General features: G+C 37.8%; 1 protein-coding gene across 1 annotated transcript; it reads left to right on the top strand.

The window, feature by feature from the left end:
• Positions 1 to 962: 962 nt before the first annotated feature.
• rprd2a (regulation of nuclear pre-mRNA domain containing 2a) lies at positions 963 to 21,969 on the top strand. Its single transcript, XM_038279282.1, has 11 exons — positions 963 to 1,423; positions 10,311 to 10,440; positions 12,496 to 12,647; positions 12,814 to 12,866; positions 12,972 to 13,098; positions 13,206 to 13,381; positions 13,553 to 13,895; positions 13,985 to 14,329; positions 15,200 to 15,370; positions 15,464 to 17,345; positions 21,481 to 21,969. Exons 1-10 carry the CDS (start codon positions 1,261 to 1,263, stop codon positions 17,113 to 17,115), a joined length of 3,312 nt encoding a protein of 1,103 aa, XP_038135210.1. The 5' UTR covers positions 963 to 1,260; the 3' UTR covers positions 17,116 to 17,345; positions 21,481 to 21,969.
• Positions 21,970 to 24,307: the final 2,338 nt, after the last annotated feature.

The following is a 24,307-nucleotide window of genomic DNA, read 5'->3' as shown; positions in this document are numbered from 1 at the left end:
ATTTTTTTAAGTTATCAGGAATGTGGAACAATGTTTTATTCTTTTTATGCTTTTTACAAAAGGTGTACATTCATTTTTCACTCTCTTCACTTACCTTGTTTCAATTATAACTGATATTATTCAGTAATTCACACTTTTTCAAATCAATACATGGGCCAACAGGGACCAATGCTGCTATAGAACAGATCCTGGCCCCTGTTATGGCCCCTATACTGGAAAAAAACCCTGCAAAAAATATAAATTTATTGGATTTTACCTTGATTTTGGCAGTTTGTTAAGGCAATGATAATACAAAAACTAAACCCATTATCTTATTTTAAGTGCAACATACCGAATTCTCTTATTGTAATCGAATAAAAATGCATTCATTCGGTAGATAATCTCATTTGATATCTCAAGTTATGGAAAAACACTGTTATTTTAAGAGACTTTTACTTATTAAGATCAGCTTTGCATTATACTACTTAAACTTCTGATGATATAAGGTCACAGAATAGACCGTAACTGCCCCTCCCCTCAGACCAATTTGATATTTAACCTTCAAAATTTATATTGACAGGTATTGAGAAATTACTGCCAGCTTAAGATTTAGCTGTGTTAAGCCAGGATCACAGTTTTTATCTGTTAGATCAGGAGTCTGAAACCTTTCTTTGACCCTATCATAAACAGCATTTTAAAATTGCCACTGTAAATACACCTGCCAGTTTTCATGAGAAATGGACGGTAATCATTGGCTTCAAAGTCTGTTTTTAAAATGCATATATTTATAGATAAATAAATAAAAAATACTGTTTTAAAATTATATATTCACTATTAAAAATAATCAACAATTAAGACATGAATTACAATATTTGCACAATTCTGTTTTGTAAAGAAAAAAAAGTCCTACCCAGCAGGTGGCGCCGTGTGCTACGCTTAATATTGCATTCCCTTCCACTAGGGGGCACCATACCCACAGCGTTTTCCGGAAATGTACATCTGTGCATCAGGATGTCACAAGGCGCTAAGTTTTAACCAAAAGTGTTAAATGAAATGAAAAATTATCTCCGGGAAAGAACCTCATTCTGAATAACCTTTAAACACGAGAAGAGGATTAAAAAGAACTAAGCCGAGTTTTAGCTCTTTGTAAAATCACAGCGGGAAACTGCCGAGTGGCTTTTGAACGCAATGGTGTTTGTGTAAGGTTTAGCTAGCATGCTAAGCTAAGTGCTAGCCCAAGCTAAGTTGATGTCGGAGCGATAGAAACTGAATCCCGGGGACATGGCAGCGGGAACAGGCGGATCATTAGAAGCCAGTTTGGAGAAGAGGTTCAGAGGTCTAACCAACACCATGGATTCCATCCAGGGACTGTCCGCCTGGTGCATAGACAACAAGAAGTACCACAGCCTCATTGTGCGCCAGTGGATGAAGTGTTTGAGGAAATGTGAGTAGCTTTATACCTGCTAACAACACAGCTGCAACGGTCGGAACTGGGTTAGCAAATGTTAATATGGAAGTTTAAAAGGTATTTAATTAGGGTTTTCAATAAATACTTATTTAGGCAATCGAGGCCGCTTTTAAAGGAATATGTACTAGCTTCAGTCAGTTCTAGTTTAAAGTACAATTGTCCAAATTGATCTAAAAAACACATTTCAATCCAGTTTTTTTTTAACTCATTAAAATAGAAAACAATTGTATGGAAAATCATTTAAAGTTTTAGGATTTATTTATTACCACATTTTTTATATGTTGATTGTCTTTCTCGTCTATTTATCCATCCATTCACCTGTCTGCTTCTCACTTCATCTGAACAGTATTCAGTTTGGATGATGATCTCTTCTGTCTGCCAATTTATTCCTTTTTGACCAGACTTACCCTTTCACCCAATCTTCAAAGCTAGTACGATATAGAGGTGTAAATGATAATCGTTTTGTACCGATACATCGATCCAACAGCCGATGATCCGATACATCGATACCAAAGGCGTAAATATCGGCAAGCAGAGACTGCAGTTGCTTAGGGGACCCCGACCTCTTAGGTAGTCCCCTTGGTAGTCCTCTATACAATTGGGGACTAGGACATCTCTTTGCAGATGTAATGGTGTGAAAACTTCTTCTTAAACCCACCTGACATTAAGTTTACTGACCGGACCTTATTTATGCCGCAATACACAGCAGATTTCAACAGGATGGTGAGACGTTTAAACACGACACCAATAGAAAAACAGACAGTGGTGCTTTAAATTACTATGTTAATAACTGTGTATAGTTCATTAGACGGTTGGTAAAAAATAAACTCATATAATATGTTTCAAACCACAATAAAGATCTTAAAAGAACGATGTATTTGAGTATTTTATTTTTTACAATTGAACTTGGAATTATGGGTAATCCAGAGCGTAGATTAAAACCATAACCGAAACGTACAATGTGTTAGCGACGTTGGATACCAAAAGCTGGTAGGCAAGTGGATTCCAGAAAAGAAAAAGTAAAAAAGAGCTGCATGAAGAACGGAAAAACTTCCCAAAATAAACAAGTTATTTCAAAGAAGTGAAGAGGGAATGGTGGAAGTTGCTGCTACAGTGAGTAAAGATTGCGACCAGGAGATGAATGGAGAGAGCGTGGGTGAGGAGGGTAGCCCGATAAGACTTATTTTACAGCAGAATTTACTAAAGTATGTCTAGTGAAGGTGAAGAATGGTGAAATCTGTATTTATAGGGCACGTTTCGTGTTGGTTGTTTACAACGGCGGGGTGGGGTGTTGTACTTCGTATGGGGCCCACTCAGATAATGTTGCTTATGGGCTTATTGTTGTAGTATCGTTTCATGTTTCTTTTTCTTCTAAATGCATATTTTACAGTCTCTATACTCCAGTTAATGATTAACTGATAAATAAATTAGCCATTCATTCATTTGTAGCTATGTCTATATATTACTTTTGCTTTCTCAAGCCTGTTATACAGTTTTAATAGAGGTATCCAGGAGTTGATCTAGGATAGGAGATTGCACACAATATGATTGTTTGTGTACATGGTTTGCTTCTATATCCTGAGTAAAGTTGTCGTATAAATGAGCTAATTACTGAAAACTTTGGGTTGGAAATCACTCCAGATGATTATATTCTAACCAGTTAAGGTTTGTATTTAGCTGGATTCCTTTTTTTCTTCAGAATTTCTGTGGTTTTGGAGAACAGCCTTGTTCAGTTAAAGTAACTGCCTTATTGAATAGTTTTGTTGGCGTTTGATGAAGTTATGTCTTGGTAGACCCCTATTGATATTTAGGTGAGGTCATGTGATAGACTGAGTATTAATTTACCTGTTTTCCTTGAGGGCTGCCTTTTTTTATTGCCAAGAGGTTGGGCTTTATTAGTCACTGAAGAGGCACTAAACATAAAACAGTAACTAAAAGATCACAGATGGCAGATTTTAAAACCTCTTTCAAACTAACCTTGAAATTAGACTATTAGATTTTTTTTTACAGTTTTCCTGATGTATGATTCTCAATTAATATTGATCTTATTTATATTGGCTACCTATCCACGATTGCTTTGGTAAAATGCATGTTTCTTTTCATCATGAAATTGAATACTTTTAAACCAACACTAAGTAACTTTTCAACCTTCGTAAAATATTTTCACAGCTCTTGTGATTATGCGTCGACTTACAACTAGTTGAATGACACCTCTGTCACGGCCTGAGAGGCCTGTATCAGACTGCAAACTGCTTTGCGGCACACGTCACTTCCCCCAGTCGCTATAAAGACAAAGCCGATGGGACTACATTTCCCTAACAGACGCTACATTCATGAAAATTCAGTACAGGGTTGACATTCAGCTACCAAGAGACAAGTATTTTGCCATGCTATGCGCTGGTCCTCATGGAAAATGTGATATTCCTCCAGGCCAAAAAACACAGTTTTTGTCCCCTGGACGGAGCCAAAATCGACCAACGCTGAAACTTCATTAGATTTGCGTTAATAGATGACTTTCTTTTAAAATTTTGCCTGTTATTGGTTGATTTCTCTTGATCTGCTCTGATGGCTCACTGAAGAACTGAAATCTATTTTTTCTTACTCTCCTTCAAAAGCATTCAAACGATTTTTTTTTAATGAGAATACTAATCAACATGTGCTTGCAAAATAAAAATCCTCAAAGTTGACGACATGTGCTCTGATATTTTACTAACAACGACTTTGTGTTTCCAACACTTTCTGTTGGATTTCCATCTACTTCTCTCTATATATGTCCAGACCACGGTTTTTAGCTACTCTTATTTATTTTGAAAAGCTGCTCATAAAAATTGTGGTCAATTTAGATTTTTCTTTTTGAATCAGATTTAATAATATCCCAAATATTTCTGTTTCCATCCTGCCCTAATTAGTCATTCTTACATTCATTTTCAGTGTAACCCTGTGTATTTAACCGGTAGTAGTAGATGGAAAACTTTTGTTTTCTGCAGTTGCACAATTGTAAAGGGCTGCTCTGATCTAGTCATTGGTAACCTATTACATTTAAACTCTAATGTATTCATGCTCCTCATGTAAATGTACTTATCTCCTCTGATGGACTTTTACCTCTCTTTGTGCAATTTACTAAAATATTTGTTAAAGCTTACATGTAGATCAGTGGTTTCCAACCCTTTTCCCCAGAAACCCCTCCTCCTGTGTCCTTGTTGCATGACACTAGACACTGTGTTGGAACAGAGACGCATCTAAAACAAGCAGAGCAGGGGTCCCTGAGGAACGGAGACGGGAACCATAGATGATTGCAGCAAGATTGGGGGAACATTGTTTGACTGTAACGTTTTCATGGGAGGCTGGTCACTAACTGGTTTCAGTGAGAGCTGCTGAATATGAAAGTGGAAGTAAATACAGCAAAATCGCTTATCAGTGAGAAAGGGGTGGAATGAATCACAAGCTACCTGTTCATGGATATAAAAATATATCTGAGGGAACTTAAGCTTAGAGATATTATTGTATTTTCACCGGATTTAAAAAAAAAAAGCAACTAACTCTTATATTATCTGATTAGTTTAGGATGAGCAGTCAAGGTGGGCGATACGGTCAAATCTTGTATCAGAGTATATTTCTGAACTTAAGTTGATGCAAATTGATTCTGATATCGATATAAAAAATATGAAAGGCTCGGAAAGACTACCAGAAATACCCCAGTTAGATTCCTTTACAAACTTAGGAAAATGATCTTGGTATGCCCTGGAAACTCCTCCAATATAACATTTAATAATAATAATAATAAAACAAATAACATATCTATTTTTATTTGGAGCTACAAGCTCAAGAGACAAAATTCCCATTTCACCAGATGATTATATCTTCCTTATATTCCTCATTCAGTCGCTTCTTACCGCTTTCAGTTTCTCTTTCCCTGGCTCCTTTATTTTATAATTAACTGTCGTATGTTTAAGAAGAAAAACACACCTAAGTCTGCAAGACCATCTAAAATCACTATAGAAATTCAAAATGAGATGAGAAATGTACCTTCAGTTTGACTAGTTTATATGAAGAGGGACCTTTTCAGCTTGAAAAGGTAGAAACTCGTATGCTACATCCGAACTTCCCTTACGGTTAAAAATTATATAACGTCTAACCACGTCATGCAAAGTAGTTTTTTAACAGTGTACTGCAAACTTACTTTTTATTTTTTAAATAATTCCATAAGTGGTGATCTTCCTGAACTTGATGATAACTGTAGTATTTTAAGCAAAGACCATACAACAGGTTGTTTTAATTGGTTTAGAAATTTGTACAGGAATTTAGTTCCCAGAATAATTTTCAGTATTTCAGATGCAAAGTTTAAAGTATTCTTTACCAACAGGTTTCTCTGATTGGAAGTGATATTAAGATTAGGCTGATGACAATAAGTTAAAGTTTTGTTGATGATAAATCAATAAATAACCTTTTAAAGATGTCTAAATTGTTATAAAACAAATGATAATGTATATTGAATATTTGGTGCTGTTACATTGTTTAAAAAATGTCACTTTGTGTAGAACTTTAAAATTCTGGTTGTTTCATTTTAAAATCATGCTTTTTATAAGGAGGTTCGTCCATCCTTATAATCCTTCACTCCCACTGATTGATCACATTCTCTATAATTAATGGTAGGAGTGAAATACTTCAAAAAATGCCGCAACATTAATTGTGCACAGGAGATTTTTGCTTTATTATTTATAAATCTCTTAATTTTTCTTAAATTTTCACTGTAAGTCTGTGATGTAACTATCCCCTTTTTGTCATGGTCCGTTTGTGTGCCGCCATCTGTGAATCTGAGGTCCGGGTCGGACCAGCTGGTGTTTAGCTCGCTCTTTTTTTCCAGTTCTGAGATGCAGTAGCGTGTAGCCAATGACTAACGGCTAAGAAAACACTTATGTTGATGCTTAACAGTAGCAGCTCGGCCATGAGAGCCGTCACTATCTGTACCGGCAATGTTACGATGCAGCTGTCAGTTCACCTTGAACGTGCTCAAGTAGTTACACACGCAGAGAACAAATAAACCTTTCTTTGTAAGGAAGGAAAAAGCAATTCTAACCTTTTCCCACTGCTTGTTGCTAAGTTACAACACTCTACATCTTTTGGTTTAGGTTTCATAAACAGTTTTCATCGGGGATTTTCTGGGCTTAATCAGAAAACTTGCTATTAAAGGATCACAGTTATTAGTTTCAGGAAGAATTAGCTCTGTATGAAAGTACAAAGAGGCTTATATTGTAGTGCTGGTGTATCACTAATACTGCAATGAGCTTAATTAGGTATAGGGAAGTTGACTTTTACTAAATAAATAGCTTTATTTTTTAATGCAGACAAAAATAATCACTTTTTTAAGTATTTCAGATACGGCTGATTATAATGGTTAAAATAATACTAATATTTGATTCTTATTAAATTCTTGATGCTTTAAAAACAATTGCAGAATATTTAAAAATAACAAAGCTTTAGCTAAAATATAACAATTTAAGATTGATTATAAACAATTTTCCAGGGGGTCTACACCAACTAAGGAATATGGCTGTTTTCTAGAGTTGAATCAACCGGATGAATCGATTATTGAAATAATCGTCAACCAATTTGATAATTGATTAATTGTTAATTAAGGTGTGAAGACTCTAAAACCTGCCATTAACTGATAGAACAAACACTTGGAGTAGTACATATGCTGAAATTGTAAAATAAAATGTAGGACCTTGTATTTTAGAGAAACATTTTGTCTGTATGTATTTTCTATCCAGAACTCCTCGAGTGACATAGATTTAGATTAAACTGGTTTAAATTTAAGGCACCTTTTGTTTTCTGGTTAATATAAAAAAAATCAAGAGATTAATTGATAAGCAGAATAATCAATAGTTGCAGCCCTAGCATTTTTATTTGTATGATAGGATCCTGACAATCTATTCTTCAGTCAATACCAGCTTCATGGACATCAGTTTTTTTCAGTTTTATTCACCTGTAGGATCCTGTTGTTTTTAATAATTCACAGAAAAAGAATTTCGAATTGTATCTTCCATAAAGTAAATCAGCATTGGGGGTGTACTTCATCAAAACCTATTTTTATTTGGTCAAAATATAAAAAAATTAAATCTATTAGGCTTATCCTATATACAGATCTACTGGAGAGTGGTAGCTGTTGGGTGTGCTTGTTTCCAGCTCCATGTTAGCTTGTTATCACCGTATCCAGTAGGTGGGCTAGAGCTCCACTTCTCTTCCCACTAGCCTTTCGTTCTGATACATATTATTTCTGAAAATATAATGCATAATATAGCAGCCAATGAGAAGAGTTTTAAATCTGTAGTAGGGACTATTGGTCGGCTCTGCCCTTATATTGTTATGTGTTTATTGAGCCTCTTGATTGAGAGACATCAGGTCATTCCAGGGGTATTACGAACTTGGTTCTCAAAGAAATTGTTCAAAGAAGTATTTTTGGAAGAAGATTTGGAGCTTTCAAAATAGGAAAATGTTTTTTGTATTGCTCAATAAATTGTAAAATGCTTATAAACAGAATCTAGCTCATTTAGACACATATATGGCACACTGTGCCGAATGGACCCATTTGGTACAAAACAACATATAGCATCAATGGACGTCATCCCACCAATTTAAAGTTCTGTGCATGTTAATAAGAACTACAAGTGTAATAAATTATACATACGTCATGTATGGTATAATGTAAAAATAGCATCAAAATGTGGCATCTAGAAAATAGATTTTTTTATATAGAAAATCCTCACATTTTAAACATGTTTAAACAGATGTAGTTTAAGTTCTGTAACAGTCACAATGTGGAGATTTTTATCACGAAAACTAGAAGCTCTGCACTTTAAAATGAATCCAGTTTTAATAGGCATTGCCACTTCAGTATGTCCAAAATTAGTTGGGTGGTAAGAGGTAACAATCAAGTGTGGTCACTGGTTACACATGCAACATGTAAACAAATGCATTGTTAAAGATATTGTCTGTCTCACTTAATTGCTGGATCGCATTTTAGAGTTTCACCCAGTCCGTTTTTACTGTAAATATCGCATGGTTTCACTTTGGTTGGAAAAAGAAATGACCCAGTTTGTCAATTCTATGCTTATATTTAATAAATTGCTAATCAAAAACCTCAAAAGTTACAGAAATTTATTAGCTAGAGGTGTTCGAATTTAGAATATCTTGCAATTTTGATAATGTTGGTAAATCTTGGGCAATGTTCTTTCTCATGTTTTTTTTTTTACACACACTCTGTTTCTTCAGCATTTAACAATGCAATTTACGTAAGAGTTTGGGCATCTGCATTCTAGAGACTGTCCATCTGTCTGAATATTACATTAACATTTAAATCTATGCTGTTTAAAACACTTAGAATGTATTAGCTGGATATTAATGCTGTCTATAGTATGGATATTTCCCACACTAACTATATGATGTTATATATTGCATCCTTAAAACTAACTTTAAATACCCAATAACCACAAGAACAATAAACATTAAAAAATTTTTACAAAATCCTTCTACCTAGTTGGTGGAAGTGTCCTTTCTGTTTGTGGAACATTTATCAAGATAGTGGTGATCTGAGCTAGCTGCAAAATATTTTTCTTCCTTCTCTGATTTCATGGCCATGACCTTTGAACTTTGAGATTTGGTGCACTATTTTTAGTGCAGTTATCAAAGGAATTATTCAGAACATTTTTAGAGTAAATGAACACAGGAAACACAGGATGGAGGTTACAGTCAGGCATTACAGGGTCAGCTATTGTTCACTTGTTGGCTGCCTGGTAACTCCTAGTGGTTCTGTGTCATCCGTTTCATAGCTTAACTACTAAAATTACATGTTCTTCTATTTTCTTTTTCATTATCGTCACATTTGTTTTTATGTTGGGCTTCTTCTCAAACTTAAAAAAATAAAAATAAAAAATAGGGATGTAAACAGATGACCCAGTTATGATTTGTCATCGGTTATTGGTTTGTTAGATAAAAATTTGTTCCATCACAGAGGGGCAGCTGTGGTAAGGAGTAAAACCTGTGACCCATTTGCAGAGGCTTTAGTCCTTCAGGCTGTCAGAGGTTCGAGTCTCAGCCTTGTGACCTTTGCTGCATATCTCCCCTTCTCTCTAAGCTCTAGTCCTGTTTGCCTTCTTTTGAAAAATACTCAAATAAAATCCACTAGGGCCTAAAAATAATAATAATAAAAAAAGGTTAATCCCAATAATTGATGTTGTCAGTTTAAAGATAATTAATTTCAGTGTTGTAATGTTTTGGTCATCCTCTAAAGGGGACCACTGTTCATTCTTCAGCAAAGTCTCACTGGTATTTGCCAGAGAAGGAATGCCAGAGCGAAGGCATGCTAAAGCAGAAACACAAATCAATTAAGAGTTTGATTATTTACGCTGTTTAATAGCGACAAGGATGCAGAATGAACTTTAAACATATAAATATAAACACTTGAGTCATTTAGCTGTGCTGCATGGTGAAGCAGCTGTGATCAGGAAGGAAGGGTGTGATGATAGAAAAGTGGAGCAAATTCCACAAAACATTTATAACCTGATGGAAAAAGACATTAAAAGACATATTTAGCTCATTTTGAGGAAAAACCCTCCCGTTACAAGAGAAAACTTAGGTTCGTATGAAGTTACAATTAAATGTTAGTTGATCAATCAAATTTAGATTAATTATTTAATCAGTAACTTTCATCCTTAGTTAGACGTTTTATTTGTGAACTATATGAGAGTTATTAACTTTCTTCACTGGTTCACTTTCTTCTGGGATCCAATAGTGGATTGGTCATTGTAGGACAGTGAAATCTCTTTTGTTTCTCTAATGCTGTTCTCTATCTTTCCCTCTACAGCGAATGCCTCCCACAGACTGAACCTGATGTACCTGGCTAATGATGTCATTCAGAACTGCAAAAGGAAAAACGCCATTAATTATCGTACAGCGTTTGCTGAGGTGCTGCCAGACGCCTTCCAGCTGGTCAAGTAAGTAGCTCGTAGAATGTGCTTTAGCAGGACAAGGTCAGCACAATAAAAAACCTCTGTTCTGATGTTTGTGTTTGTCACTGTAGGGGAATTGGGGTCCTGGGTGTGGCTTGGGGAGCAGTTGGGGACTGGGGTCAAACACTGTAAGGCTTAAACCTATGCTAGATGGTCACAAAGCTCCTTTATGTTTAGGGAAGTTTAGCAAATGTAATTGACAATTTGCTCTCATTCAAAATCTTAAGATGCCCAGAATCTGGATTATATTAATTTATTCTATACTAAGCATGTATTTTAAAGAATGTTGTTTTTGATTTGTAAATATATATTTTTCTATTTCTCAAAGAAAAACATAAAGGGTTTGTTGGTCCTTCAAATGCTTTCGGACCTGGTGTTAGTTTGTCTCCTGGTTGATTAGATTACATGAAGAAATATTCACACCCTGTGATAAAATCAGAGCAACTTTTTTAGAGGCAAATAAATATGTAACTCTGTCACACAGTGGGACATCATAAAGGTCCGCTGATGTTTCTGCCATGTCACTGATACTTCAAAACCGTTGATCTGGATTATTACTACTGACACATTTGATCGCTCTTGTTATTTTAATCTGCTTCAGTTCACATATATGTTTCCCTCTAAAACAGCCCTACATTAAAGAAGCTGGAAAAAAATCTTCATGCGCCACTTAACTGTTAAGAAGCAGGACTACCACTTACATTAGCATTGCTAATGGATGAACATTTTTGGTTTTTATTTGGTTTATTGGTCTTTTTTATCACATTGCAATCACTTTGTGTATCGCCTTCTTTGCCAGTAGATAGGTTATACTGCTCCACAATGCAGCACAGCTAAATGAGCACTTTTAGGTGATAACTTAGGGTGTTTATTCAGTGTTTATATTCACAAACAGAACCACATAAAATGTTGCCATTAAACGCTGTAAATAATCCCAGACTCTCGATCAGCTCGTGTTTCTGTCCTTGCATGCCTCCGCTCTGGTGATGAATATCATGTTATCAGTTTTCCACTATTAAATGTATCAGTAGCTATGTTTACATGGATATAAATAATCGGATTAAAGGCCTCGTCAGATCAAAAAGGTGCCATGTAAACATGCCGGCCTGACTATTCTAATCAGATTCGATTCCGAAAATAGAGAGGTGTTGGTTTTCTGATTGCCGTCCTGGTCGGCATCCATGTACACGTCCATTCGGATCTTTGGAGTAAAACAATCTCCACGCATGTGTGGCATGTTTTGTCCAGAAAATTTAGTATTTCCACACATGCTTAAATTATTTATTTAGGGCTGGGCAATTAATTGCATTTGCAATATAATTGCAATAAAAAAAATGAAATTTTGAAATTGCAGAGATGCTCAATTTTGGTCTAGTTACATTTAACAAGACTAAGAGACAATTTGCATGTGTTAAAAGTGGAGTTGCTGCCACTAAAAATAAAGGAGAAACTTCTAGCTAGCGCTCCGATCTATGCTAGCAAGTAAAAGTTACCACTTTTCCAAACAAATGTTAGATTAATGTTCCACAACAACAGACTTTAGACAAGCCAGCTTTTAAGGTAAAACTGAAACCCTGGAGTGAAACATTTACATGCATGTGGTGAGTGCAAAAGAAAATCACAATATCGGTTGAAAATAATCGCAATTTAGACTTTTGGAAAAATCGTTCAGCCTTGGATATAATCTGATCGCCAGCTAGGTCCATATATACACATGTAATTATCAGCTAATTTTATTTAGTGTCCTTGTAGACAGATTGAATTTCTGATCAACCATAGTTTAGATCAGACCAAGGGAAGGTTTGCATATGTTAACGTAGATGTTGTCTGCTGCAGTATCATCCAGGTAGGTGCTTTATTTGCAAGTACAAGGTATTGCTATAGCATTGAGGAAGCATGTAAACATCTCCAAGTTGCTTTTAAAGGAAGAACTGAGCCCCATGAAGCTTCAGTGAAGCGTTTACGTTTCAAGGTTTGTTTTCAAATTTGCCACAAATCAGACTTTGCTCTTTTATATTCTTCTTTGATTTTTTTTTTCAGACTTGAGAGTGACTCGAAGATGATAAAATCTGTGGAGAGGATTCTGTCCATCTGGGAGGAGAGGGATGTATATTCTGGCACGCTTGTTAATGATCTCAGGAATATCCTGGTTAAAGAAGAGTCGCCTCCTCAGACACCTGTGGAGCAAAAAAGTGAGTGGTTCATCATTCTTGCTGACATTTCAACCTGTACGTTTCCCACCCCCTGTTAAACGTTATGCTTACTTAAACCTTTCTTCATATCTGTTCAGCTTAGATATATGCTACAAGTATAAATGTGGATTTTTATGTGTTGTGTTCCTTTTTAATGTTTTTAAAGCTCCGGTTGTGTCTAAAGCTGAGCTGCAATCCAAGGTTGTTGCTGAGTTTGTGGTGAGTGAGATTAAACTGAAGTATAAGGTCACCACCTCCATGAACACAGAAGACATCTTTGTGTCCATTAACCTAAAGCTTGAACTATATCTGTTTCTGCTTCAGCCCCAGGCTTTTATAGACCAACTAAACAAGTACAAGAAATCCCTGGAGGAGGTTGACCTCAAAGAAAAACAGCTGGCAGCCATGAGAGTTGACATCTTCAGCTCTGATGCTCTCAGGAAACTCAAAGGTGCCTCCTTTACGTGCTTTGCCATCCAACACAGCTCAGTTTTAACTTGGAATCTTAGAATAAGCCGTTTCTCGTGGTGTTCTTTAATTTATGTTCCTCTCTTGCAGATAAAGCAGGAGGAAAGAAATTCTCCAGAGATTTTGAGGAGGGAAGTTCTCAGCTACAGGAGTTTGTCAAGTTTTTTGAGAAACAAAGCAAAATTGGTCCTGCACTTCTTGAGGCTCTTGGGAATGCAGATATCTTTTATGAGATGCAGTACAAAGAGGTCAAGATTGTTGCTAATGTAGGTATTTAAGCTCTAGCCTGTGCTTCTTTTTGTTGTTGCATCTGTTAGCCAATATTGTTTTAGTCATATTCAGTTACTGTTTTCCTCATCAGTTTGTGGTTGATAGAATCTTATAGTTTCTATAAGTGTTGTTCTTGAATTGTAATGTTTTTCTGCTTTTTTATTCAGGCCTACCAAACGTTTGCAAACAGGGTTTCCCACCTCAAGCGTAAATTGGATGCCCTGAAGGCCACCTTACCAGATCTGGATGAGTCTCCTATCCCTTCGCCGACTGCAGACGCTCCATCTCCAACAGGATCGGAATCCCCTTTTCACGGCCTGGAGTTGGCGCACCCAGATCCAGACCTTGATGGTTCTGCCATGGATGATGACGCAGAACCGCCGGCCCCGAGTCCTCTGTCCTCACCAGGAGCGTCCCCGAAACCCTCAGAGATCATCGGGGGGAACGACAACCGTGAGGTGGAGGACATGGAGCTGTCAGAGGAGGAAATAGACAGCGGTGGCATCATAGGTGAAATGTCTTTTCTGCTTATGGGAAGTGATGTAAAATGAAAAAGAAAAATCCCTGTATTGACTATTCTACCAATTCTTCTCTTTCAGTCGAAGAGCAGAATGAGTCCTTCCCTCAGCCAGCCGTTTCTGCTCCAACCCCTGCAAAGAGTGAGCCATCTGTAGCAACAGAGCAGATTACCCAGCCGGTCAGGCCTTCTGCAGCCGTTCCCTTAGCTCCTCCCTCCACCGTCCTTCCAGCCGTTTCCTCAGCCGCCCCTCCACTTGTTCCTTTAGCCGCTCCTGCAGATATTTCCAAAAAAATCCTTTCAACTGTTCCTGCGTCTGCTCCTGTTGCTCCTCTTGCAGCTGTACCTGCAGCCGCCTTGGAAAATGTTGATCTGGGTAAAATTGGCTCCATCCTCAGCAGCTTCAGCCCAGTCATAAAAAGCACAGGTAAGTTCAAGTCTCTTTGTGGAACTTACAGCCCGATGCCTTAGCCACATGTAAAGACATCGAGCTTTTTGACTAGACTATAGGGTGATGTTTGGGGACATGTATGAAATTATTGCACATTTAGGTGAAGTGGCACCTAAATGGTAAAGGCAGTCCACTGTGTGTTCAGCGCATCCAAAAAATACTTGGAGCTCTTTCCTCAATAATGATTCCCAATTTTATACCAATTGGAATAAGGCTGTATCAAAACTAAATGTTCTTTCTGGATCCACTTTAGCTTAAGCTCTGCATGAATCCAATTGATCAGTTGAGGCTTTAATGAAACGGCCTTATTATGTGAAAAACAGGGAAATGGGGCTGCAAACTAACGAAACATGGCTGCCGAGCGGTCAACCAGACCGCTCGGCAGCCAACCAACCAAACCAAAGCTGTAGCTCAGAGGTTAATGTGATGGTATAACGATTCTGTTTTCTTGCTAACTTCTAGTCCAACCCAACAAATTTGGCTTTTATGACAGAGAAGCAAGATGAATACCCCTGCTGTGAGGAAGTGGATTTTACAGACATAATTCACTATCAAATTTCAGACTTGCAGCTGTAATCGGAGTAAAATGTGTTTCTAGAAATTATTGATTCACAGAGGAGTGAATCTAAATATAGCCACTTTGTGGTTATTTGATTTATAAATAAATGTATAAAACCATGCATAGTTTCTTTCTCCCACTTTATCCTTGCATTACCTTCTGTTGGTCCCATTAGAGAAGCTGAAATCTGAAGGTGTGATGTGATATAACATCAAGATGTGTAAATAGCAGATATGTCTATTTTATGGGTGAATGTATGAAAGCGACTCTAATATTCTGTTTTGCAGCAACAGCAGTGGAGGATCGTCCTACAGCTCCTCCAGCGATACCCAAACCCGCTCCTCCTTTGGTGCCACAGGATGCCAGTTCACTAGTGAACCTCCTTTCTAAGGTGGATGTGAGTCCTGCAGACCTGCTCAGTGCCCTGTCCAAAGTTCAGAGCCATAGCAACTTTAAGGGTCAGTCCTCATCTGATTTACTGTAGATTTAACAAAGAGCACTACATATGCGTTGTACTTACTGAGTTGTTTGTCCTCTCTATTCCTTTACAGGTACTACCCCCCTCCCGTCTCCAAATGTAGCCCCACACCCCATTACTTCAAGCAAGACAACTTCCTCATCCTTACCAGCATCAGCAGCACATTCTCAGAGCACTGCTCTGTCCATCCCTGCAACTGTACATTCTGCAGCAAACACTGCTGCACATCAGAACTCAGAGGCAGCCCCCAAAACCTCCAACAAAGCCTCTGCACTGGTCCAAGCTCTGCACAGAAATATGGATTTGAGTACAGATCCAGAACCGTCTGTTTCCTCTTCGAGCTTAGACTCTAAAATTCACAGCTTCCTGCAGGGAAACCCTGCATTCAGTGGCTTTGATCAGAGTTTTCCAACAAACCCATCTAGAGCAGGGGAGAGTTTTAGCCCAGTTACTGGTACAGAAAACCAGGAGGGAACCCCAGTCAGGGACGAGGGAGGAGGCACCCCGACTCAAGATGAGATGATGGATAAAACGGTGTCAGCTGCGTTGGCTACGAGCAAGAATCAGTCTTCTGTGGATGGAGCAGCCAAAACGGCTCCTGTAGCAGTTGAGAATAACATGCAGAGGAACCCCAACAATCCTCAACATCCAGCTTACCCGCTGCCAGAATTGGCCCAGAACGGCCAGGTCTTCCAGTCCTTCCCATTCGGGAAGCAGGAGATGTTAGAGAGCAGGCTTCCTGCAGCAGCTGAACATAATCAACATGTTGCCATGCATCCAGGAGGGCCTGCTTTTGGAGCGGCAGCTCAAAGCCGTTCCAGCATCTCACAGACAGTCGAAGGATTTCAGAGGGCAAACAACCAGAGTTGGTTTGGTGATGAACACCCAGAGAGGGGCCCTCAGCAGCCTAGCGGCTTCAACATGTTGATGCCAGGAGTGAGAGAGAATCGAACAGCAGGACTTTATCCCTACCAAACTGAGCAAAATCAGGAGCATCAGGAGTTTGTTTCCAAACAGGGTCCCTCTGTCAACTCTGCTTTCTTTGGAGGAGCTCTTCCTCCTGTCCCAAAAGTACCGCCCCCTCCTCCTAGCTTTGATCCCATGGTGACATCCCCAGGCGGTGGTCTGGTTAACCGCCCACAGCAGGAACCTGTACCCCACACGGCCGCTGGGGGGTGTATGGAGAGCAGAGGGGATAGCTTTTTCAGAGACCATGACCATCAGCATTCATCCATGCATCCAGACGATCTTTTCCATGACCCGCATCCACCTCCCCAACCAGAGGATATGCGTTTCCATGAAGATCCTGGACAATCTGATGGCCATTTCCTCCACGATGATTCATACTACCCAGCCGACGAGCCGTATTTCAGTCCTCCTCACCCTTATCCCAGAGGCCGTGGGCACATTCCTCCCCCACGCTCACCTTCAAGGGACCCTTATTTTGCCCAAGAACATCACAACCGCCCACTTCCACGTCAGTACGGCCCAAGGCGGCCGCCCCCTCCCCATCATGAAATGCGCCACCCTGGTCAGCGGCCCCCTCCGCCTCGGCAACCGCACTTGGCCCGCCATCCAAATCCAAGAGGCCCGCCTCGCCAGCCGTTCCCTCGTTTTAATGGCCCTGACCCGAGGTTTAGAGGCAAGCGGCCGGGGTGGCCAGGGCCGAGAGGAGACGGTCCTATGTTCCCTCCGAAGAGACCCTTCCCACCCCCACGGTACTGACGTCTCCATCTTGAGTTCAGGGGGGTGGGCGGGGTAAACGCTAGCTAATCGAGAGTGTTCAGATCCACACTCTTTAAAGCTGTGCAGATCCCTGATGGCATCAAAGGACGGTTAAACAGACAGAAGCTAACAAACAGAAGGAAAAACGGAGGAGAAGGAAAAACGGACAAGATCCCAGGAGGCTCCGAGAAGGCTGCAGAGGAAAGACAGAAGATTCAAGAAAATGAGAGGTGGATATATACATATATAAATATTTAAATATAATTCCCTTTTGTGTTGTTTTTCTTCAGTACGAGTTATTACGTTAAATGTTAAATTTGTAATGAAGCCTTAGTTAAATAAAGGTCAGATAGTTCAGGTGCCGTCAGTCAGCTGGAGGTTAACTCCTCGCAGACCACTCCTCATATTTCTGTCCCCCCAACTTCCATTACCATAGAAGACTTAGATGCTGCTATGTTTTTTTTTTCTCTAAATCAAGTTTCCTGTCCAGCCGTTCTAACTGCTACCCTTATAAATCAGAAGTTTACTTGTAGTTTCTTAAATGAAAAATCAGTTTAAATCCCCTTTGATCCTTTTCATAAAGCGTATTGGTTTTTCTTTTATTTTTGCAATTGTTCAAACCTGGGAATTCCCTATTTGTGAAGCCATGCTCACTCCACCAGTTTCTCTAGATGTCTTCAGTTTAATGTCCCATTTAATTTTTCGGCGCAACTCTAGAAAGGTGGAGGCGTCTGTTTTTTTTTTTTTTTTTTTTTTTTTTCTTGTTGTTTCTTCAGCATGCAGCACTATCAGCCCTGAGGAGTAAACATCTGCAGGAGGTGAAGACATGATCTTCAGTTTTATTTCATTGTACTGACCAATAAAATTATGAGTTTGAAAGCTGTGTCATTTCCTGTGTTTGAACATTTAACGATACATCACCGATGCGTTAAATTCTGATGCTTTAGCCATTTTAATAATCACATATTTATAACGGGGAAAAAAATATGACCAAATTCTCTTATGTAGTCATAATTCTTAATCCATTCCTTTTTAGATGTTCTCAATTGTTATTTTATACTCAGGAAATAAAGTTGTGCATAGTTGAAGTTATTAGCCCATCTGATACCTGAAGCACCTTCGTTTTTAATAAGTGTCCTGAATCCAGCCTGTTCTTGGGACCAGATTTAGCAAGCTCCCATAGAAATGAATAGCTTACTGTTGTGAAGTTTTATCTTTAAAATAAGCGTTATCTGTGTCCTAATACATACACATACATGCATACAGTAATAACTTTTTTCGATGGGGTTGTAGTTCTAGGAGGAAAGTTGGCCTTGATGGTTCTGTATCCCTTATTTTAAGGTAGGGGTACAAACAGGCAGTGGGAGGGGTCAGCAGCGGTAGATCTTGTCCAGTGTAACTGGAGTCCGTATCCAGCAGTGGTCTTTCTGTGGCGTGCAGCTCATGTACCGCATCATTGTGTTTTGGCACAGGAAGTTCTCCTTTGTGGTTCTGTAAAAGTTCACAGGGTACCAGTTTCAGCTTCCTGAGGAAGAAGAGTCTGTTAAACCTTCTTGACCAGGATTGAGGTGTTTGGGTTCAGGGTAGATCAGATGATGAAGGCCTGGAACTTGATTTTCTCACTACACTCTACTGCCTCTCTGACTTATCAGGAGTCCACAACAACTTTGATTTTGTCGTTATTTGGAACAAAAGTTATTGTCTGAACACCACTGAGTCAGGCTGTGGATCTCAGCTATAGTTCATCTCTGTATTGTCTGATTTAACCCAATATGGGTCTATTGAGGGGGGTTAGAGTAAAGATCATCAATGGGATGTCCCTGTTTGGATTTGATTTAGGATTCTTGACAATATCATGTCTAATTTTTCCCCCCTGGGCATGTTTCTTGACATGAAATACATTGTTTGAGGTTATTACTAATGATAAAGCTGTTACTTGCCTTATCTGACTAAGATGTTTTTAGCCTGCTTGGTCCTCCTGCAGGTCCCCTGGCATTATTCAGCTGGCTTTAAGCTGTCTGTCCTAAAGAAGCTTCTTTGCTGTCCCTATTGCCATCTATCCCAGTACAGAGCTATAATGATCATTGGCGTTGAGGTTAATGTTATCTTAATTAAATCATTTGTATCTTTGCAGTTCTGGGGTCTCAAAAGAACCCTCTCACTAGTTTTATTTGAATAGTTTTTTCTCCTGCTTCTGCCAGACTTGTTCTTTGCGTTGTGGCTATTATTTGTCAGTTCTTGACAACTAGGAACATTGTCATATTTTAGTATCATATTTTAGTATTCCTTTGTGAGCTAAAACTGTGCTAAGTTCAAATAAAAAAAGCTCAGATTTCTTTCTCCAAAAGTAAATGCTGCCACCTCTGTGCTTCAGGGTTATAATACTGAAGCCACTGATTTATTTTTTTATGAAGTAGTAACTGCTTTACTTGTGTGTAAATCATTTGTTCACATTTTTAAACTAGTAGTTTTACAAAAAGGCACTGAAAATTCCCTCCTATCAAAATAGCTTTAAAAAAAAGGGCTAAATTAAAATCTGGGGTAATAATTTTGTCCTTGGCTTTACACACAGTACTGCAAACAAATCTTAACATCCTTTATATGCATTTGTTCCTGCAGGAAGACCTTTATGTTTTTAAAGTGGACCTGATTATTATTTCTCCTGACTTTCTAGCGGCTTGTTAAAGTTTTTATTCTTCGGTTGACCATACGGAGACTTTCATGTTTGTTTGGCTCTGATCTATGAACCACCATGTTTAGGAGAATGTGGCTTTCTGGGCTATAGCTGCTTTTTATTTCCTTACATTTTTCTTTAAGCCTTGCAAAACTAATAGAATGATGGTTTGTTCATGTTAGATATCAAAGTTTTTAGCCTTCGTCTACAGAAAATGATATTTTCAGATATAATCTTTCTATTCCTTTAAACAGCCTGATCTCTAGTAATATATTGATTTAAAAAATCCAAAGTGGATAAAGCTGCTTTTTGCACTGGCTTTAGATTAGATTAGAGGTCGGATTAGAAAATGGTTAGCTGCCGTGTACACAATGCTTGAATTTAAATAACTGTTAACGTGGATTGTTCTTTTTAAGAATTTAAATGCCACATATGCATTCCTAAAAAAATAAAAAATAAACTTGAATTGGCATCCATATAGATACAGACTTACTGAAGTATGACTATTTTTAGGCAACTTATGAATCAGTGCCAAGAACCACTTGTCATAGAAACCCATTGAATACGTTTTTTCCATTTCCCCTGGATTCTTCCAAAAACATCTATTTAACAAAAAACTGAAAACAATTATTCTCACATCAATAAGATTATTCCTAGAGCCCCCCCCACACAAACCACCAGCATATGAGAAAGAAATTTGTGAAATTTGACACAAAAAAACACACCACTGGAAACAAAAAAAAAAAAAAAAAAAAAGCAACTTAGAGCAACTTGGAAATTAAGAAAAGTGGAAACACTTTGTTTAAATACTTCTTCAGTGCTTAAGTGCATTATTCCTGCAAAATAGAAAGTTTAAGCCTACTGGTTAATGGATTCTTAGCCATAAATGCACACCTCAGCATGTGTGCATTTTTAATCTTATTCGATTTAGGCACAAAAAATCACTTTCTGTTGAGCAAGAAGAGAGGTACTTGCCCCACTAGCCCTGTTTGATTGGAAGCAGTTTTATAAAAGTTTGTTTCTGCACATAAATCAAACAAAAGGTTAAATGAAGAAGAATAATTACAGAAAGAAAATAACCAAGATAGCTTTTTCAGGAGAGCCCATAATTATTTGAAAACAATTAAATCATACTTTGACCTTTTAAAACTACGTGGCCATTTATTTCAATTTGATCCCCATGGAGATGTAGTGATCAAATTTTCCTGTGACTTCTTTGAAATCTATAAATCTTATTTCAGGTTTTTAAATCTTTCTTATTTTTTTAAAGCTTTTTACCCAGATATAATAAATCTGTTTTTAAAATGATTATATGATGGATCCGGTTTTTACAAAATGGCTCAGTCAGATCTACTTTACCTACCTGATAAAACGAAATAAACAGCCCAATGTGAGCTAGTTAAAAGGTTCAAGCTAATACAATTTGTTTTGTTTTTTTAGAGTGCTATTTGCTTAACTGGGATAAGTAGAGTTGCATATTAATGAAAGCAGACTTTAGGTTTCAGCAGACCCTTCCTGGGATTATTTATATGATACAACTGCTTCTCTGCCATCAAATATCGTTTAAAAGAATTTAAACAATTAATTCTGATGCTGATGTATAACGTAGTTCTTGCATCTCAAAGTAAGATATCATGGTTTTTTTCCACCTTGAATTTTAACACCACTCTCTCCTCCCTCCTCATCCTTAGGGATCAAGAGCCACTTTGATGTGTCTGATGTGACGGGAGAGAAAAAACTACGCTGTGCCACATGTTAGCTGATGGAAGTGAGGAACTTCTTTGAATCCTGCTCCCGGTGATGATGGCTCTTCACGGTCTGTAATGAACACTGAGCACTGCAGCTGAGCCAGCTCCATGTTTCTACCCCATCTGACGCAGCATTGAGATTGGAAACATCCAGACACGTTGGGCAGGGAAGGTGTTGGAGCTGTGGATTTTAAAATTATTTATTCATTATTGATTTGAGGAGGTTAGGGTTTTCTGTGACTTTAGATTTTAGATTTCAAAGCCCATTTCTCCATCCTTTTTAATAGTTGACAGATTGAGTTTAAGCTGTATTTGATCCAATTATCAAAATTACCTTTATGATATTTACATCAGTCAGATTGCATTATTTGTTAAGAAAAAAAAACTAATGGAAGAAGTATTCAAGATGCTCAAACATAAAGTTTTGCAAAACTGGTGCATTATTACAAACTATAAGGGCAGGCATTCATGTTTGATTAAATAAGAGTGCTTATCTGGTGATTATGTTTTATAACCTTTTTTAAAAACCTTTTTCACGTCACTGAGCGTGTCCTGTTCTTCTCAAAGATGCTGTTTGGTTTCCAATGTTTTCTTAAAAAACAAAACCTTGAAGAATCACAGAACAGCAGGAAAACCACACTAAACACATACAAGTTCTTGGTTTTATGTAGGAGTGCTACACTGGAGCATTTTCACTTTTTTATGAAAACAACCTAAACATTGATTTTTTTTCTTTCCAATTCTCAATGATGTGAAACATTAATTGATTCACATTCATTCATGAAACACATTAAATCATTATAAAACAAAATTATGAATAACAAAATGAGAGCAAAAGTTCAAGACTCATGATTGCTTTTGAAAATCTCCATGTTTTGAAGATTGGGTTATATCTCTTTGATCTCTGTCATGTCTGGTGTGGAGCTCTTTGATGCACTGCAGTAGAGTCAGAAAGGCTGAGCCAAGTTTGTTTCATTCACATTATGGAAAGTTATTTTCATGCTGAGTTTAATTACAAATGTGTGACATCATCTTAAACACATTCATTAAACTGTATTAGCTATAACTATGACTTTATAAAGTACATTGCAAATGTGTGCTTATGCATGGCATGAGTTTCGATTCTCTTACATCTTAAACAGAACCACATTTTATGAAGTAATATGTTTTGTACATTTAAATATCCAATTTCATAAAACAGTTTAAAAGATTGAAAATGTACTTTTCATAAACTTCAATCTAAAAATAAAACAAGCCTTCCATCCAGATAATGCAACTTGTGGGTCCTATCTCCTTTTCCTAGCTTCTCTTCCTTCACCTTTCAGGAGGTCAACACAGTAAAAACACTGTTATTGGTAGAAAGGAACTCCACACTGCTGTGCTAAACATCTGTAAGGCTAACAACCTTTAGCCTTACAGATGTTAAAGAGCTGTGCTTGTACACTCTTTCATGGAAAGGATTATGGGCAACCATATACTGTATATATTGTATAACATTTTGTGTTTCCAAACTCCTCCATTTTTAGCTTTTCAATCAAGATAACTGCAGATTTTCAACGTGCCTTCCTCAAACAAGCGAACTAGTTGTTTAGACTGGTGTGCATCATCGTCCTCATATATTCATATCCTATGCTGTGTTAAAAGAGAGCGACATGCCAAGTATTGCCAGAAGAACACCTTACCCTCTATAAACATGGGGGTAGTAGCACCGTGCTGTGGGACCGGTTACATGGATACCTAACCCCATTGAAAGACTAACATTCTGGGCTCTTTACTGTTAAATATTGGTGGAAAGCCTTCATTTCTCAACCAGAACACTGAAAATATGTTAAGGATTGGTCTACCAGCATGATACAAGCACACAATGCAGCACTAGGAGAAAAAAGGAGTGCCTTAAGAAGAATCACATTAGGACTATGGAGCGGCCTGGCCTGTCCAAGCTCTTAGGGGAGGGATCATGAGCTTTGAGTTATCAAGTGGCATCTCAGAACCCCAGAAGAACTTTAGAACAGAATCGTGGCCAAAATACCTCCTGAGACTGAAAGACATGCCTTAGCACTGTGCTTTTCAATGAAGGTTTCTACAAGTTTTAAATGATGTTGGGTTTGGGGTCCAAATACTCATTTCACTCAATATTTCTGTGACATGCAAATCTTTGTCTTGACTGTTTCCTTTATGTCTATTTTAAAATAAAACTGATTTAAAATGCAACGCTGTTCTTTTGTTTTTGTGAGAGAACTTCCCAAATCATCAGCTGACAAAGTATTGTCAGTTTGTCCCTATAGGAAACATTATAGATTATTATTCAAATACTGAAAATGAAAAGTTTTTGTATTACAGTCACATCACAGAATGATTGATTCCAGAAAACAAAAGGCAAGCTTGTTTTTATAGCACATTTTCACAGCTTGATCATTCAAGGTGCTATACATGAAGAAAATTACACTGCAGTGGCATAAAGGTGATACAAATAATTAAAAAGAATAAAAATCAATAACATGATTGATGAAAATGAAAGGAAAGTTAGACGTAACTAATAATGTTTAGATAGCGCAGCTAAAGTCACTCTAAGGAAATATTTTTTTAATCTTTATTTAAAGCAGCCCATTTACCGTTTTCTGTAAGTGTCTTTCAGATTAGTGGAGAATAAAAATTAAAAGCTTCTCTATGTGTGGTTCTTGGTATGCATCGTAGATTTGAACCAGAAGAGCTGAGAGGTCTGACAGCAAGTCTGTAATGATTTTTTTTTTTTTGAGCAAAACCATTCAGC

This window comes from Cyprinodon tularosa, unplaced genomic scaffold, assembly GCF_016077235.1.
Source record: "Cyprinodon tularosa strain WSP-4 unplaced genomic scaffold, ASM1607723v1 ctg15, whole genome shotgun sequence".
Taxonomy (NCBI): Eukaryota; Metazoa; Chordata; class Actinopteri; order Cyprinodontiformes; family Cyprinodontidae; genus Cyprinodon; species Cyprinodon tularosa.
The sequence above is the reverse complement of the archived record's forward strand: the minus strand, read 5'-3'. Positions and strand labels throughout refer to the sequence as shown.